This window comes from Apostichopus japonicus, chromosome 18 (assembly GCF_037975245.1).
Source record: "Apostichopus japonicus isolate 1M-3 chromosome 18, ASM3797524v1, whole genome shotgun sequence".
In the NCBI taxonomy this organism is placed as follows: Eukaryota; Metazoa; Echinodermata; class Holothuroidea; order Aspidochirotida; family Stichopodidae; genus Apostichopus; species Apostichopus japonicus.
The window spans coordinates 7,156,159-7,175,188 of NC_092578.1; the positions used below are offsets into that span (position 1 = coordinate 7,156,159).

At 39.0% G+C, this 19,030-nt stretch overlaps 1 protein-coding gene across 6 annotated transcripts in view; it reads left to right on the forward strand.

Annotated features, from left to right (window-relative positions):
* The window catches only part of LOC139958594 (rap guanine nucleotide exchange factor 4-like), a 260,592-nt gene that overhangs the window by 182,999 nt on the left and 58,563 nt on the right, over positions 1 to 19,030 (forward strand). For 5 of the 6 annotated variants that reach the window (XM_071955764.1, XM_071955765.1, XM_071955760.1 and 2 more), the window contains 3 exons: positions 2,067 to 2,301; positions 5,675 to 5,858; positions 13,580 to 13,606. In XM_071955764.1, the coding sequence (XP_071811865.1) occupies positions 2,067 to 2,301; positions 5,675 to 5,858; positions 13,580 to 13,606 (446 nt within the window). The remainder of the gene's footprint in view (positions 1 to 2,066; positions 2,302 to 5,674; positions 5,859 to 13,579; positions 13,607 to 19,030) is intronic. The other variant, XM_071955761.1, reaches the window with a different exon arrangement.

A 19,030-nucleotide genomic window follows, 5' to 3' on the forward strand; every position in this document is an offset into this window, starting at 1 on the left:
TATACTCCCTGACCTCTGACCCTAAAACTAACCAAACCCTAGTTTTAGACAGTGGAGAACAAGATAAGACTATTTGCGACTGTAAAATTATGCCTAGAAATGGTAGTAAAAACGTTAAGGCGAAACAACTTTTTCGCCTTAGTGTCAAATATCCAACCTCCTATTGTTCAATTTCACCCTAGCGCCAAATTTAGTGATTTATATATATATATATATATATATATATATATATATATATATATATATATATATATATATATATATATATATATATATATATATATATACCAATTCAGATGGAGACTGAATACCGATTAAGTTTCTTCCCAATCCTTGTCATGTGATGACATTTTATTCAACATCTGGTATACACACTCTGCTGACAAGCAGAAAAGACAAAATTCTTTGAACCTTGCATAATCTAAATGTTCAATCTACATTCATCACAGCCATGTAATCTTCGTTCTAATCAGGAACCAGGTTTTTCGATTTTTGGCGAACAGTCTCTTGGTTTAATAATTGCTATTCCTGCAAACTGGTTCCATCATGAATTTCTATTGGTTCTCTATATACAGTCAACAGACTTTTTGACGAGAGATAAGTCATTAAAAAACAGAATGGGGTGAGATTTATCTTTCAAGATGTAGTTCAAGTGAGGCCAGAGTATCGTTAATACGAAGTACTCCTTCATGACGACCTTTCTTTAATCAAGAAATTGCAGCTTTGTCCTTGCTTTTCTAATTTCTATATGGACTGATGTAGTGCTGAGTAGGATATATATAGATATATATTTACATGTATTTATATATATTTATATATATATTTATATATATATATATATATATATATGTATATATATATATATATACATCATATATACATATACATATATACATATATATATATACATATATACATATATATATATATATATATATAGATATATATATATAGATATATATATATATATACATATATATAGATATAGATGATGATTTGCACAGCTACCTTCAATCTCATATGTATGTCTAATTCCTTGCGGAGGCTGATGTATTTGCTAAAATTTTAAAGCTGTCCTAGATCTTAAGATGTCTGAATCCTGGTAGAAGGACAAAATATTAATAGATGTGAAGACACATGAGATGTGTCATGATTAGTTCCCTCGAGAAGGCTGACCAAGCAATAGTAGAACTTATTGACAAGATCTACATGTGTAAAATTCCTCGGGGACCCTGATGTGTTTGTGAGAACCTTAAAGTTGTCCTAGATCTTAAGATGTCTGAATCCTTGTGGAAAGATGAAATATTTACAGATTCTCTCACACTTGAGACATGTTTTAGCCTCTTGATTAAATCCCTCAAGAAGATGGCCAAGGAAAAGGAGAACTTTACAACACGTTAAAGAAGGTCTGATACTTAGCCAAAGGCATTGTCATCAAATCGTGGTGAAGATATACAACAAAGTAAAAAATCCTACCCGTAGCATAATTACTTAAAAACTTAAAATACTAAGTTCATCATGGAACATAAATAATTTGGCAGTTGAAAGCATGTATATACAGTATCTACCTGTTAATTGCACTACATAATAATGGCTGTTATTATAAAAGCAAATGACACATGACCCCATCTTTACCTTAAACAGATTAATAGACCTAGATGCTTACCAAAAACCATTCATCTCAAAATTGCTTTGAATAGTTTGCTTCGATTCCATGGTAGCAGAGCTTAGAAGTCATCATTTATGCCCCCCCCCCTAAAAATATGGATTATTCTGGCTGTGTATATAGTACAAGTAATTTATTGTCACTGTCGCGGTTAAGACCGGATCAAGTCTTAACCTAGCAGATATATGCCAGACTCTAGATGTCCCTCAAGTGGATAAAAAAGCAAACATTTCACTTTGCTTTTTGAGAATATCTGTCCTTCAAATTGCCTATATCTATAATTTAGATTAATTATGACTTGAGTGATGGTCTGCCTCTGTTTTATGTAATAGTCAAATACCAGGATGTTTCAGTCATCCTTTTGATTCTCTCTCCACATCTCTCTCTTTCAAACTCTCAGATGTCGATCAAGAAGCTGCATCATGCTGGCTTTGTGCTGCGAACGCTGATCTTGGACCGGTCACCAAATCTGATAAGTGACCATAAAGTGGGTCCCAGAACCTTCCGTAGATGTATGGTCGGCTCGGAGATGGTGGACTGGATTCTCCAGCAAAGCCCGGCTTCCATCATTAAGTGTCGTCTTCATGCTGTCGGGATGTGGCAGGCCTTGCTAGAGGAAAACGCTCTCTCTCATGGTAATTTATTGTATGTATGTATGCGTGTATGCGTGTCAGTATGCGTGCGTGTGTTTATGTATGTGTGTATATATGTATGTATGTATTTTAGATCCTCCTGCAAGCAGGAACTCTCGAAGAAGCCTCATTGGCTTATCAAAGCCGCAAGCTGACAAAGTCAGTCTCTTACATTCATATTTAACGTCCATGATTATGAATTGTCAATGGCCAACAACTCTGTAACTGGATGACATACATTAATCTTGGAGTGACTCGAACTGAGTAATTTATTGAAACAGAATTTCAGGAAGATACATTGAGTGATATTGCTCTCTATTTGCTTTTGTTTTTCTCGGTCTTTCATATCTGTCATGATTGTTTTGCATTTGACTGACCCAGTGGCATACACAATGTTTCTAAGGGTGAGGGGGGGGTTAGGGGATGGGGCAAATTCTACTTTTCAACCTATTTAGGTAGGGGGTATAGGGGGAGTGGGTAGCGGTGTGCACCCGTAGCAGTAGTCTCATTCTTCCCAGGCTGAACAGGAAAAAATACCCTGACTGAAACCTGACTGGGGCAATCGTTCTCCCCCCCCCTCGTCCCCTTTTGTGCACCCCACTAAATTGACCAGTATACTCTGTGAGGACTCATCAGTCTAGCTATAAGAAGTAGGTTGAATATGTATAAGCCGAGACCAACCAGAGCTGCGTTGAAAGTTTCTCTGTTTATTTCATCCTTCAATAAATAGTTAAAGCAGGAAGCATATGCCGAAACCTAGAGTCCATATGCCAAAACCTATAGTCGATATGCCAATACCTATAGCCGATATGCCAAAACCTAGAGTCAATATGCCGAAACCTAGAGTCAATACGCCGAAACCTAGAGTCAATACGCCGAAACCTAGAGTCAATACGCCGAAACCTAGAGTCAATACGCCGAAACCTAGAGTCAATACGTCGAAACCTAGAGTCAATACGCCAAAACCTAGAGTCAATACGCCGAAACCTAGAGTCAATACACCGAAACCTAGAGTCCATATGCAGAAACCTAGAGTTGACATGCCAAACCTAAATTCAATACGCCAAAACCTAGAGTCAATACGCCGAGACCTAGAGTCAATAGCCGAAACCTAGAGTCAATACGCCGAAACCTAGAGTCAATACGCCGAAACCTAGAGTCAATACGCCGAAACCTAGAGTCAATATGCCAAAACCTAGAGTCAATACGCCGAAACCTAGAGTCAATACGCCGAAACCTAGAGTCAATAGCCGAAACCTAGAGTCAATACGCCGAAACCTAGAGTCCATATGCAGAAACCTAGAGTTGACATGCCAAACCTAAATTCAATACGCCAAAACCTAGAGTCAATATGCCAAAACCTAGAGTCAATACGCTGAAACCTAGAGTCAATAGCCGAAACCTAGAGTCCATAGCCGAAACCTAGAGTCCATATGCAGAAACCTAGAGTTGACATGCCAAACCTAGAGTCAATACGCCAAAACCTAGAGTCAATATGCCAAAACCTAGAGTCAATAGCAGAAACCTAGAGTCCATATGCAGAAACCTAGATTTGACATGCCAAACCTAGAGTCAATACGCCAAAACCTAGAGTCAATATGCCAAAACCTAGAGTCAATAGCAGAAACCTAGAGTCCATATGCAGAAACCTAGAGTTGACATGCCAAAACCTAGAGTCGATATGCCGAAACCTAGAGTCGATATGTCGAAACCTAGAGTCGATGTGCCGAAACCTATAGTCGATATGCCAAAACCTAGAGTCGATATGCCGGAACCTAGAGTCAGTCAGTGGGGTTTTGCCTCCGTAGAGCTGAGTAGCTGTTACCGTATGTGATACTCACCTGACGTAACAGTTACAGTCTCAATTAAAAGCAGACTGGAGTTTGAGAGTCTATGGACAAGTTGTTTGGTTTTGTGGCCCAGGCTCTTGTCTTGGGTGACTTTTCTTTAAAACGTATCTTTAATATGCTAATTGGTTATTCCTATCAGGATTACCTCAAGTGGGTTAACACGTGATTGGCAAAGCACTTAAGCATGCCAGACTGAACAACGTTTACACTGTGAAAGACTGTCACTGGCTTACCGAATGGAAGCATGGTGATACTTGATTAGTCTGTCGAACAGGTCACCATGAAAATGTCTGAAATGGTGTCCAGCTTGTGTCAGATGTTCTACTTTGAAAGTGAAAAACTCATGAATAAGTTGGCAATGTTCTACAAAGATTAAAAGATAACGTTACATAAATAACAGAAAAGTGTCTGTGCGGTAGCTATCAGGCTTACAATTCCAAGTAACTGATATTCATATATTGTAAAGTATGAAACTGATGAATCCTATATTGAGATAATAATATTAAAACTTACAAACCCCCCCTTCACTCCCCCCCCCCCAAAAAGAAAATGGAGGACTAAAATAATACATGTTCTGTTTACAAGCATTGGTTCAGCAGCAGTTTTTCATTCATTATGTTACCATGCATGTGTAGTTACAATGTTATTCTAATACGAATGCCACCGTCTTATAATTTTTATCCAAAATTTAAATTGTCTGTTCTGTAGGCAAAGTTAACTTGAATCATGAGATAAATCATCCTAAAATACCAAAGGAGATAAAATAGCCATTCTGTGTTGAGAGAAATTGTTAGTTAAAATGAAACTCCCACCGAATCTTACCAGTTTTAAATACGATTTCCTGCGATTATCGTTACTCCTTTAAAGTCATGAATGAGTAATGCCCGAATTTTCGCGAGATGTATAAACCCTAAACCAGCTCGTCAGGAAGTGACTTTGATATGTCAAGTGCTGTCTTGGAGGTGTCAGTCAACATGATATACAGGGGAGCGGGAGTCTGGCGGTAGGATTACAAAATAATTTACAAAAGTGCTGTAAGACTGTATCGTCCGATAGAAGGCTACGAGAGAGAGGAGGAATGGATTGTAGGGAAAAAGATGGGGACTCGAACTGAAGAAATGTCAGCTGTTCATTGCCCATGAAATGTTGACACGGAATCTTACTTCTAAGCCATTTCGTCATGTGCAATAGTTGTATATATATCTCGCTCTATTCGTAACCCAGGGATGAATTATAAAATATATTGGCAGATGAGGCAAAAGCCTAGGGGACCCCCGACGGTCAAGGGGCTCCAAATGTTGAGGAAGGCAAAACATCCCAATATTTTCTTTCTCAGTAGTGCCTTTAATACTTTCTGGGAGTTGGGGAGGGGGATAGGGGGCAAGCATATGGTGCCTTAGGACCCCAAGAGGGAGAATCATATTTGGGTATGGGGTGGTGATCTTTATTGCCTCTGATCGGGAAAAGAAACATAACTCTTATTGATGAAACACTACCCGAGCTCTGCAATAACTCTTCTTCATCAGTCGGTAGAGAGCTGCCGTTTGCCGACAACCACCAGCTGTATCGCTTCCAAGAGGACCACCTGGGACTAGAGAGCCAGCCTAATCCGGTAGAGGTCCAAAGGGCCGAAGAGGACTGGATGGATACTCTGAGCTTCCTCACCAAAATTTGCTCCGATGCTCTGATGAGATTGATCTTAAAAAAGCCGTAAGTATTAAACACTCGAACAACAGCCGGTGCACGTTCTTTATTATCTTGATCGAGAGAATGTTTGTAAACTCTTGTCACAAATTGTGGTAGTCGTTAGTGAGCAAGTTTATCGTAGCGAATGGTCTGCCCTGGTTAACAACCGGTGACTGCAAACTGCTGGTTTGGGGGGGGAGGGGGAGGGGCCGTTATAAGGTGCAGTAAGTCTCCTCGCAAAGGGTGTTATGTGCTGGACTCAAATATTTGGGCCATTTTCTCCTTCCAGCTTTAAAGTGGTAGCATTTATATTAATCTGTTGCATCTTGTGTCTCAGAGTTGTATCAGTGGTACCAAGCATAATCATGTACCATAGAGGACATTCCATCTTCTAGCAAGGATAATGTCGTAAACACCTCCTCTTTAATATCAGAATGGATGTTTTGATACATCCGAACTAATTTGATTCTGCATGTATTTGGATGTAGACAACATGATCGTAAGACAGGGAGCTTTTAAATTGTAAAATGTATTTAATGCCACTCCCTATTTCCTTAAGCCACAGCTTAAGTACGCAAGGTTTACTTTTTTTGTGAACCAATTTGGCATCAGTATTAGATTAGGTGGGATTGGAGTTCGGTATATTGCATGATGAATTCGGTAAGTCCTATGCCAATACTGTACGTGGTTGTATTGATACTACATTATCCCTGTAAGCTGAAATCTTCAATATTTTGAAAAGGAAAAAAAGAACCGACCTTTCACGAACCTCAAATCGTGTCATGCCGGAAGATGAAGGTACCCGTCCATTTTTTGTCAATAATTTAGAATTTCAATGCATGATTTATTTGCAGTTTTAATATTAACTGGTGACCTATACCATGTTAGACTTTAACAAGCAACAGTAGTAGTGTAGCCATCCTTAAGGGCGGGGGGGGGGTGGGGGGAGGAAGGGGAGAAATAACTGAGGTGAGCCATATGATAATAAACAATGGTGGTAGTCTTGCAAAGACAATTTTATTTCTCTGTTTCAGTTGGTGTGACTTTTAAAGCAGTTTTTTGCAAACTGTGAAAATTACAATGGAGATTGAGCAAGAACAAGATAAAAACACTACTATTTTGAATTTGTAAACAAATCTACAATTTGCCCTAAGCAGTTGCTTCTTGAAATTTCAAACTCTTTTCTTTCTGAGACAGCTTTTTAGAAAGTGTACACAGGACAAGCAAAATTTATCGCGGGGAAATTTTTTCTAATGAACATCGACTTTGGCACTATTATTCATGGGGGCCTCGACATGGGCAGACATGTTCATTCGGGAATGGAGCTGTCGGTAATAGCAATCGAAGGGGTAGAAAAAGACACGTCATTTTGCCGAATTTAGAAATAATTAAGGTGTTTTGAAAGTGAACAGTTTGAAAGGTCTTAGAGAATCAGATGAGGTGGTCATTGACATTTAGAGCAAGACAGATTCCGTTCTTTTATATTTGGGGGGGGGGGGGGGGGTTGGTTCCTTTGGAGTTGTGAGTTTGATCAAAGGTTTTTGGAGCATTACAATGAGTAGAAATGTAAAAAGAGATATGAACGCCGGGAAAAATCACTCATAGAGAAATTGTATGATCGATGATATATGATGTATGATATTTGTGGAAGTACATTTGTTTTTGAAGGAGATTAACAGGATCTTTTACTGTCAAAAGGCATGGATGCTGTATTAGCTATTACGATCATTATGAATGTTATTTTGAGCAACGTTTGATGAAACAACCCAATGAGGTCTAGCCAGCTTTGCGTGTAAGATTAAGGGGTATAAATATTTCCATTGTATTCACTTTTGAAGCTGGCTACCAAATACTTGCTCCCTTTTTTTCATCCTTTGGAGAAAAGATTAACATTTCATGGATTTTTAAGAGAACCTCCCTCAAATTTCTGGAGTAAATCTAGTCAAAAGTGGAATATGCATGGCAACCGTGCTTGTTAAACTGTAAAATGTGTTAATTTCCAATATTGTCCGATGTAGTAAAGTAAAGTAAAATTTATTGATATTCATCATAAAATGACAATATAATAAAATGGACTACAGCATCTCAAAAATAGGTTAAAAGAAGTTATCTATGTATCATACAATTTCAAAGTCTTAATACTTCTAGGTAAAAATGATCGCCTAAACCGTTCTGTCCGCATACGTGGGATCGTGTAAAATCTACGTGGTTTCATGTAAAAATCAAAGAGAGGGTGATCGGAATCCTCGACTATAGAAGAAGCACACTGACATATTATACGATCAATAAAATCATCCGTGATGGTAGAATACAACTTGATGTAGTGTTTAGTTGTAGAACTTTCTTTTAAAGCACATTACAAAATATATATTCAAACTCCATTAAACTAATACACAGACTACACTACTGACTTAGTGCAGATAAGCATCATTTTCAGGCCAGTTCAAGTCCTGTCTTTGCATGCATGCGAAGGAAAGTGGAAAATGTCTCTCCTTAAAACTAAAATGGACAAAAAGCTTTTTTGCTTAGCTGCTCGAGGAAGCAGGGAACCAGTTGAATCTCTAACAAAATCAGTAAAATGATGACGGTCGATTTATATCTCCTTTCGAAGCACTTAATGCGTATTATGAAATGAAATAACATTTGTCATAGATCAGTTTCAAACTCACAGACAAGTTAAAAACATTTTTGGTGGTCTCAATTGCATTTACTACAGTTCCTCTGTGTTGTCTCTACATTATCAAACGATATGGGGGGGGGGTAGGGGGGTATGTGCAATCAAACAAGATGCACTGTCAGTTTTTAAACTCCTCAAATTTACTTCAGTTGCTTGTGTGAAAGGGTTTCATACTAGTGTGAACATATTATATTCTATTTGTGTGCAATTTCTCTAACATGGATCACAGAACCCATGGGGTCAGTTTTTCACCAAATAATTGAAACAGAGGTTTGGGTCCTGGCAGCAACGATCACTTTAAGTAAGCAAACTAATACACTGTGATAGAGGTTAGCAGCCAATGTTATAGCATCTCCCAGATAATTGCTATTTTATCATCATTTAAAAACCCCCCATCCTGATCCCACAGTGGGGCTTTCCACTTGAATCTCACCAGTGTATCCAAATCTCCAAAATCCACCAGCAGGGTTCTCCACCTAGACTCCAACAGCTTAAAGTTTTTTCCATGTGTCACGTTGATATTCTTACATGTGCTCAGGGAGGACATGACACAATAGATGACATTAGCCATCCCTTCCTTCTCTCCCTTTCCCCTCCCCTGTTCCCTTCTCCCTCTCCCTTCCCATCTCCTACCCCTCCCCTTCCCTCCCTCATCTCCCCTCTCCTCCCTCTACCCTTCTTACTGTCCCTTCCCTTCTCCTTCTCCCTCCCCCTCCCCTTCCCCTTCCCCCCTTCCCTTCCTCCTCCCATTCCACATCCCCTTCTCCCTTCCCTTCCCCTTCTCCCTTCCCCTTCCTCCTCCCCTTCCCCTCTTCCCTTTCCCTTCCTCCTCCCCTTCTCCTCTTCCTTCTCCCTCCCCCCTTCTCCATTGTTTAGAATAGTTTGACAGCTTTGTATATGCAACCCATTCAAAACCAATAGTGTGTTTTCAAGTTTCACAGCTTGTTTACATCTTCCAGACTGTTTTGATGGTTTTTGATGATAAAGATGCTTGCTGCTGTGCATGAAAGTTTAGTTCTGTCTTCTTCCATCCTACTCTAGTTACTCTCACATCATCCAGATATCTCCTGGAAAGAAACACCTCAAGTGAACTCCTCGTCTGCCTGTTAATTAAAGCAACTATTTGTGCTGATTTTGGTCAATTTTCTGATACATTTCCTTACCGATGGCACATAAATGCAGATCATAAGCTTCAACTTTCTGGTTTAAAAGTTTTGTTTTCAAACAATGATTAAAAGTAGTAAAACAAGATTTTACAAATGTCTGATTTTCTTTTAAATGGAATGATAGATTTTAATTTGACTCTCCAATCGCAAATGAAATCAACAAAGGGCACTGTCAGTTGGTCCTATTTAGTTGATCAAAACTTAACATGGTGATATAAGGTTTTAGTACTGTAGAAATGGGATCACCAGCAGTAGCATATAGTGGTAGCATGACTTGATCACCATAATTTTTGTCGGTAATATATACAGGGGCGTCGGAGCCGGTACGGCAGGTCCGGCGAACGCCGGACCAATATTCATGGCGCAAAAAAAAAACCAAAAAAAAAAAGTAGGACTAAGATAAACAAAATGGCAAAAAATAAAGAACCAAAATGAAACAAGCAAGTAGGCTAAATGTGACTACTCTGGCATGGCAGGGGTCTTGTCAGCTCGGGAAGTGCCATTTCCTGTAATCTGGGAAGCATTTTTTCAAAATTGTCTCCATTACGCTACGCGCCAACCATGGTGGTGCGTAGCGTAGTTTGACCTACCAAACGTCGCCCCGATAATTATGATAGATGGCCACACTCTGATCTGCCGTACTAATCCCAAATAGCTTCCGACGCCCCTGATATAATAATATGAAGAAAATATCGCTATACATTTCTCAGAATATCCTGGCCTAATAACCGGTTTCAAAAGCACCTCAACTTATGTTTCTAAAATTTGGTTTTCGTTCGGCAAAAGTGCACGGTTAGAACTTTGAGTAAATCACCCACCAGGGGGCTTCTGCATACGTGTTTGCATGCTTGTGAGGGCTTCAATTTCATCAATCTGATCAAGTTAATTTGCTCCAGATATTTGTGACAGCGCCCTCAACTAAAGCACTGGAGAACCCCATTGTCTACTGTCTGGGTTACAACAAATTTAGAAATCAATGGATTAATTAAATTACTGCATAACTCATCAAAATTAAATTTGCCAACAAAAAAAAATCTTTTGCTTTTTGCATCTGTGTTGTAGCTGCAGCTTTTCTAATAATCAGTAATAAATTAGGCACAATGTCAAAGGGAATGCTGCAGCAGCTGCATCATCCCCTGCAGCAAGGCTGCATCAATACTCAAACAGTAGAGAGTATCTTGACAGACCAGCAGTGCCTATTGTATGTTACTGCAGTGCTTATTGTGTGAAACTTCACACAAGCTGCAAGAGATTACATCCTATGCAGCCTGGCTGCAGGATGCTGCAGCCCCCTCCTCAGCTTCTCCATTGCCACTTGCCTGCTCCTAGTGACTAAGTAAATCCCTTACTACCACTTGCTGCCATTTGCTGCCATCTCTATGGCAACTCGGCTGCCCCAAATCAGTGAGTTATTAATGCGTTTCATCCAGTGCAGACGTTTTGTGTGCCACGTCCAACTTAATGGAAATGATTGCCTTATTATCATTTGGAAACCTTTGGTCTAATTTTATCATTCTGATGGAATATTTTTTGTGGACTAAACTAACAAATTATTGCTGTTCAGCTGGGCAATACCTGTTCTATTTACATTTAACCATCAAGTGTATTACAAATATTGCAGTAAAACTTCAACCCACAAAAAGGAGCTTTAAATTTTGTCCAGTCAGTTTGGGTTCAAAAATTTCTTTCATTATATTATGATATTTTGGCCAGGTTTAATATCAGTTTTAATATCAGTTGGCACTCAAGCAGTAGGGTACTGAGAGCAGCATCAGCTATATGGCATGTTGACAGATAAAGTCACCCATCACTGGCTGCTCTGTGCGCTGTTACACTTCAGTACATAAGATCTCTACTATATTTGCCTGATTGATCACTGTGGCCTTGGTATTATTTATTTCCTCAAAAACTGTTTAATATCCAAATTGGTTAAATTGCCACTGGTTTAGAGCTCTCTGATGGTGTTGGTAGTGTAAATGGATGGGAATGAGAACAGGAATGAGAATGGAATGATAAACTGCATTGGAGATATTATCGAATAGGTGAAGAATTGCTCTCCCCCACCACTCTCCCCACCCCTGTCCCCACCCCTGTCCCCACACCTCTCCCCACACCTCTCCCAACCCATCTCTCCCACCTCTCTCCTCACCCCTCTCCCCACCTCTCTCCCCTACTTCCACCCCACCTCTTCCCCACCTCTCCCCACACCTCTCCCTTCTTGATTTCATCATTGCCCTCATTTTTTGGTGAGAAATGTTCAGCTAGGCCAAGTTATTGCGCGAAATGGTATAAATAGTAACATTACAAATTGGCCATAAAAGCACATTTAATTAATATCCATTTTGAGCTTTTTGAAGGAAATTGTAACTCACATGGTTTATAGCTGCCCCCAAATAATTTATTCACTCAGTTGATAACCAGTGCACATTGGCGACTGAATTCCTCACCGCCCTGTTGGATATGTTGATGAATGTACGAAAGTAAAAAAATGAGTTTGTAAAAACCTTGCTCTCTTCACGTTTCCAAATTTTAACCTTTGACAAATTCTTGGGGGTTGGTTGAGATGTTGAACACATGAATGGAAATCACATGAGTTAATTAAAAGAGCAAGTTGAATTTCAAAGAATGAAATTATTGGTCGATTGGTTACAAGAATAAAACAAAAAGTTTGATACTAATTCTTCTCACGTTTAAAAAGCACTCTCTCCGATATCAAGCATTTGCATTTATTTTTCAGTATAACTTCTCTACACATTTAAACATGCTCATACAGATAGCATATCGCAGGTTATGTTGCAAGAGCATCACAAGAGATGCTTAGAGTCTTTGAAAAAAGTCTCGTGGCCTTAGACAGAATATTAATGCCAGATGGGCTCGGGCCCAACCCCCCCCCCCATCTGATGGGACCCTCAAAATTGAAAGGCAAAAGAAAGAGATTTGGAAAGTGACCTAAAAACAATTTTAACAAATGTCTGTATTAAACTATCGCTATGACAGATTATAGTGGAAGCTATAAATGGAATCACCAAGTACCCCCACTGGGCAAACAATGCAAACTCACAGATATGTAAGTGCCTACATTAATACCTATCACCTTGTTTACCTTAATACAGGGTTGTCCAACCTTTTGATAAGGAGGGCCACCTCCTTATCATGATAATGGAGGGGCCGCATGAGCCTACAAGCTCCTGTGGCATATCCAGGGTTTCGTGCCAGAACGGCAAATTTCAGTGGCCCCGCTAGGGGTCTGTTAGGGGGTATGGGAAATGGAAGTTACTATACAAGCGGAGCGCCACCGTAGGTTGGCGCGTGGCGTGCAAGAAAAAAAATCGCCCAAAAGATCCCCAGATTGCAGGAAATGACACTTCACAAGCCTTCTGATCTGTATCAAAACAATCTTCATATTGAGATATAATGATCTCTCAAATTTATCAAGAAAGAATTCCTGGGTAAAAGTACATTTGTAAATTAATGAAGTTGGCAGGCCGAATGGGACCTTGGGGCGGGCTGCACTGTGGCCCGCGGGCCGTAGGTTGGACAACCCTGCCTTAATACCTTCAGTTCTGGGCCCTAAAACTTATGTCTGGCCCATGGGCCCCCCGAATGAGTTAAGGTTGACCAATTACTCATCACCATGCAGTTACTCATACTAAGATTACTTTCAAAGCCTGTTTCGCTTTCGTTTTTGCTTCGTCACTGCTCCTATTTCAGGGAATTTGAAGATAACTTCTGAATGTTTGAAATGACTTTATGAAACTGTATATATATATTATGGCCTGTCTATATCGCACCCAACTGTTTATCCATTTTAATCATACTAATTAATCTTTGAATGGTGCGTTGGACACAATTTATATCTCATTAAAAATATAAAAATTGCATGACTTTCCATCTCTTCTCAGTTCAGAAATCCGAATGTGGGGATTCGAGTAAGTATTTCGAGAAAAAAAAAATAACAAGAGAAAGGTGTCTCGTGCATGGCATATGGACTATGGTAGCTCTCAGGTGCCATCTGTCTAGTGCATGGCAGAAACTTACAATCAGCTTTAATGCCGCCGCATATCCGTAGAGCATGTCAGCAGTTTGAATTTTCAGGCAGATTTCCCAGTAGCTTAAAGCACTAATAGTCGTGTCTTGTGGCTAAGTCGAATTTGTCCTATTTTTACGTTCTTTTCTTTTTCTTCTTCTTAGTTTTTCTGTAGTTTTTTACATGTTAAGCTAACTTTGTTTTTATTATCTATTTTACTTTTTATATCTTTTTTTAACTCCTGCAAAGCACTTTGTGTAGCTGTGCATCCCCGACGGTGTCATATATTTATTGATCGATCGATATGAATGATTTTGATTGGTTGATTTATTATTGGATTTACTTTTGTCAATTTTTTTTGAGTTTCTATTCCACAACTCTGGAGATGAGTGTTGTTTGTCTACTCTATGTCTTTATCAGAAAGAAATTGACACGAGAAAACAACGACAATAACAGTGACAATAAAAGAAAAGAAAATGATCGCATGAATGGTAACATAGTAACAATGCCCAAGAGTAACATATTTCTATATATTTAGTGTTTTTCAAGAAAAAAAGTGCAACTGTAGACTAGATAATCTTTTTTGAACAGTAAGACAGTTATCATCTTGACTGAACACCATTCCTACCTGGCCCAGCCCCACAGTCTGTGACACCATAAAGTTGTCAAACAAGGTCAAAGGTTAATACCACAATTGACATGTTTATAAATGTGATGTCTGAAGGGAAGGATTTTAGTTAGCATGTTTTTAGTTGCGTTGTGTATAGGGGTATTTAAAGACAGATTGCGCTGTAGCTTGCGAGCTTAGCTAAAGTTTATACTACGGGTAACAATTAGAAAAAGGGTACAATGTACTTGGAATTTAAAATGTTTTTATGGTTAAAGTGATTACAGTCACTATAAACATTAGTGATATAGATGAAATAAGTTATTTTAACAGTTTTGTGTTTCCGTTCTGCTAATAACCCCTGCACATTTTAACCCCGCTCACATTCTTGACCGTCAACATCACGTATGGTTTCCTTTATCCCAAAGAACGAAAACCGCACATCCAGCGGTACTTACAAGCACTTGGAATTTAAAGTGTTTCTATGGTTACAATGATTACAGTTTCTATAAACATTAGTTTATACTGCACAATTTTTACAATTTTTTTTTTCCATTCACTCTCTTTGACCGCCAACATCGTGTATGGTTTTCTTTATCCCAAAGAACGAAAGCCGAACATCTGTACGGCAGTTCTTACGATTAAAAGGTATAACATTGAAATCTCAGACTTGAGTTTTATAATTCCATGTAGCAATGATCATGGAGCCAGCTGGGCTAACCTCAATGAAATAGATAACATCAAGTAATCCGGCTTTGACATCCGCCGAGAATGCTGAAAGGCTGCTAGACATATCTGTTATCTATTCCGAGAGGTTGTATAGTAACCTTGACACTGGGTTGAGGATGGAATGGGGAACGGGTTGGCATGGCCTACCGATAAGTTTCAGAGCCGTGATGAGGTCATTTCAGAAGAGATTAATTCAGCACCAGATTGATCTGACTCCTATCAACCCCCCCCCCCCACGGCCCCTTCAGTCCCCAATCACAAACAGATTTTGGGGTTCTTGGCATGTAACATTTATTGCCAGTGTTTATATGCAATGGGAAGTGAAGACACTATTCGCCATCATTGCAATGCTGCAGGGTGAAATGAGATTCTATCAAAATCACTTCAAACACCCAAAAACCATTTGACCATATCCAAAATTCATAAATCCTAATTAGAAAATTGTAACTCTACTGTAAAAGAGTCAAGAGGCTAAGTGTCTCTTTGAGATTTGAATTTTTTTTTGGGGGGGGGGGGGAACTTAAGCATGTGAACCAATGAAATGTAAAAATTGCTGCACCATGATATCACCCTTAGCGCTAGTACTACTTACTCTTATCCTTACAGACTCGGCCCAGGTTCACCATTTATATCACCCAGAAACCAAGTTAACTTTGACAAGGTTTTTTTTTTTTAATTTTTAAAAATTTTACAAAATCCATGTGCACTAGCTTTGAACCTCCTCCCCCACCACTACCCACCTGTTCCAAACCCCACTTTCACATTTCCATGGTTGACTACTTTTGGTTTTTCTTATTTTGTAAGTACTTTGCACAAAAACTGCCTTTGAATGCCAAACTTCTCCTTAAGGCATTGAAGACTCGCCCCAAACAGCGTGCCACCATCTTTTGCTTGCAAGTGAAGTTTTTCTCTTGTCGCTACAAAATGAAACGTGATACCTTAATTGTTATCTTTAGCTGGACCTGAGGTGTCCATCACTGTATCGTTTGTACAGCTGTGCTGTGGGTATTTACCGCAGCTGTATGTACTGACTGTACACTAGTGTCTAATTACCGACAGTAGCAAGCTGTGTGTGTATTTTCCGGGATCGATGGTGGTGTCTAACACTTCTGTTACACCTAATTCGAAACTAGGTCAGATTACCTGCATTTAGACGTTTCTTTTTGCGCGAGTCTTCATACCCTTTAATACCACACATCCCCCATAAACATGGTTTAGTTCTTGTCTATTTTACACAAACCTTTTGACTGCTTTTCCTTACTTTCTTTGATGCTATTTAAGTACCAGTAAATGTTTGACTATTCTTTACTTTGGAAATGATTCACACAAATTTGACTCTCATCTGTGGTATATATTTTATTCTTTTTCTTTTCTGTTCTGTTCTTTACTTTTCTCTCAAAATAATGAGTAGATGATAATCAGGTCTGATTCAAATCAATTCTGTCAAAAACATCAAACTTTAAGTTTGAGTCAAGAATAAACTTTCAGGGCAAAACACACACAAAAATCACATTCATGCTAAAATGAACTTACGACAAAATTTGGTTAAAAATAACGTTCTTGTTTTTTGTTTTTTTGTTGATGTATATTAACCTGCAGAGTGACTTTCATATTTTATGAGACCTCAGATCAGATAAGGGTACTATGGACTGAGGCTCTATAAAGTAATGTTTCTTGCAGAGATGGTGGTATTAAAATGAATGAGCCAGGAGTATAATCTGTGGTTATGCATGACGTCGGTTTTTAGTAAGGACAGCAGATACTACTCTCAACTAGGATCACTCTGTCAAAGCCAGTTCTCCAGAATAAAAAAGGAAAAAAAATTCCTTTATCTCTTTCGGATAGCGTGACAGTTTTGTAACAGTCTCGGTTCGTATCAGTCTTTACGAGCTTCTTCCGAGGGAGTTTATTTGGTGATTGGGTTGGCTAATGGTCTGTATCTGATCAGAAGAGGAAGCCAAGATATGAAGAATAATCTTAGTATCTTAGCGCAAAACAGTGCGGAATGATAAAAGGAGTATGTCTGCCGGTACGACTTCTATAAGATGCCAAGCTTCGTAGAAAGATGTGTTTACACGTTACAAATTATATTAATGCCATTTAAGTGCTGATCTCAATTAACGGATATGGCCTCTTACTTCCTATCTAATGATAGCTTCTGTGTGGAGTAATATCCATTTATTACCGTCTGTATAATTTTGGGATGATAAGCCTTCGCAGTATTTTCTCATCGCTTCAGCTACTCGTATAGATTGCTTTCTTAAACATAGCTAGGTACTGCCTCCCACTACTCTGCCAATATTCTGCTATTCGAGAGACTTGAAATTATCCTCGCATCATGAAATATTGTTTCAATTCACTTCACTTTATAGCTTAATACTGCGACAGAAAGAAGAAGGAAAAAAAAAAGTGAAAAAAGAAAATTGTAACTTTGAGATGGATTTCTCACTTCATTGGATCTTCATAATTAAAAAACATTTCCTCGTAACTGTAGCAACGATAATTACATATTGCAAAGTCAGTAAAGGTCCATTTGCAGATAAATTGAACTTTTAGAAGAATTGATGTCTATGATATAGGAGAGATCACGAGTCGTAAGTATATCTCTTGAAAGCTATACGGCGTAGGGAACGGATGATTAACAAATTTGCTCGGTGAAAAGTTCAAATTTGGCTTTGAATCAAAGATTTTCAGCCTTGAGCTGTTAAAGGTACTTTTCATCTCAGTAGTCATAAATTCTTCGAATGCAGATGGAAGAAGGGGAGGGGGAGAAAGTTGGTGGGAAGGGGGAGGGGAAAAGGTGGTGGGGAAGGAGGAGGGGAAAAGGTGGTGGGGGAGGGAGGGGGAAAGGTGGTGGGAAAGGGAGAGGAGAAGGGAACGGAGAGGGATAGGCAGAAACTTGGTGGGGAAGGGGGTTGGTAAAAGGTAGTAGGGAAGCGAGAGGAGAAGTGCATGAAGAAGAGGGAGAGGGAGAAAGTTGGTGGTGAAGGGGGAGGGGAAAAGGTGGTGGAGTAGGGGAAGGGAGGAGAAGGGAAGGGAGGAGGAGGGAAAGTAGGAGGGGAAGGAGAACAGAGTGGGTGAGGAAGGGAGAAGGAATAAAAGGTAATCATAGTAAGGTAGGAAGGGGAGAATAAATGTTAAAAATACTACCATAGGAAAGGATATCAAAATAAGAAGACTAATCTTATTTGAGTTCCAGGGTTATAATCAATGAAATGAGGATATTTGTATTGACCTTGCATTTTCCCGAACAGATGGTTTCACTGAAAACTAAGAAAAATCATAATATTTTATCCTCTACTGACCAGATAAGGTTAATACTCTGCCAGTGGAATAGCGAGGAATTCCGGTTTAGAACAAACACACTTAAGCCACCGAAGAGCAATGCTTTACAGAATATTTACTTTTCTTGAATTACTGTGCACTCTTGTGGTCAAGAGATTCAAATGAACATCTGTTATATTTTATTAAATATGGATATAAATGTTAGAAATATATTCACCCACCAGTAGAATCACTGTGGTCGAGTGGTACGGACTTCGGTCTGTGACACAAGATCAGGGATTCTATTTCTACATCGCCTGATGAGTCCAAAAGGACAAAACTGGTTATGACGTGGAATTTTTCTGGTGGGTTGATCTTTATATGTGTATATATATATATATATATACATATATATATATATATATATATATATATATAATTGAAAACATAATGAGTTGGAAAATCAAGAACAGTGAAAAAACTTCCAGCCTCCACCGGGATTCGAACCCGGGCCTCCCGCTTTGTACGCGGACACCCTAACCAACTAGGCCATGGACGCTGATTGTATGTCCAGAGGTTCTAAGCCGGTAAGGAAGGTCGTAATTCCACTGTAGGCGTTTGTCACCTGTATCGAACAATACTAGTTCAGTTTTCGGTGACACATTTTGCCTTACTCTATTTATATATATATATATATATATATATATATATAATTTTGAAATTATT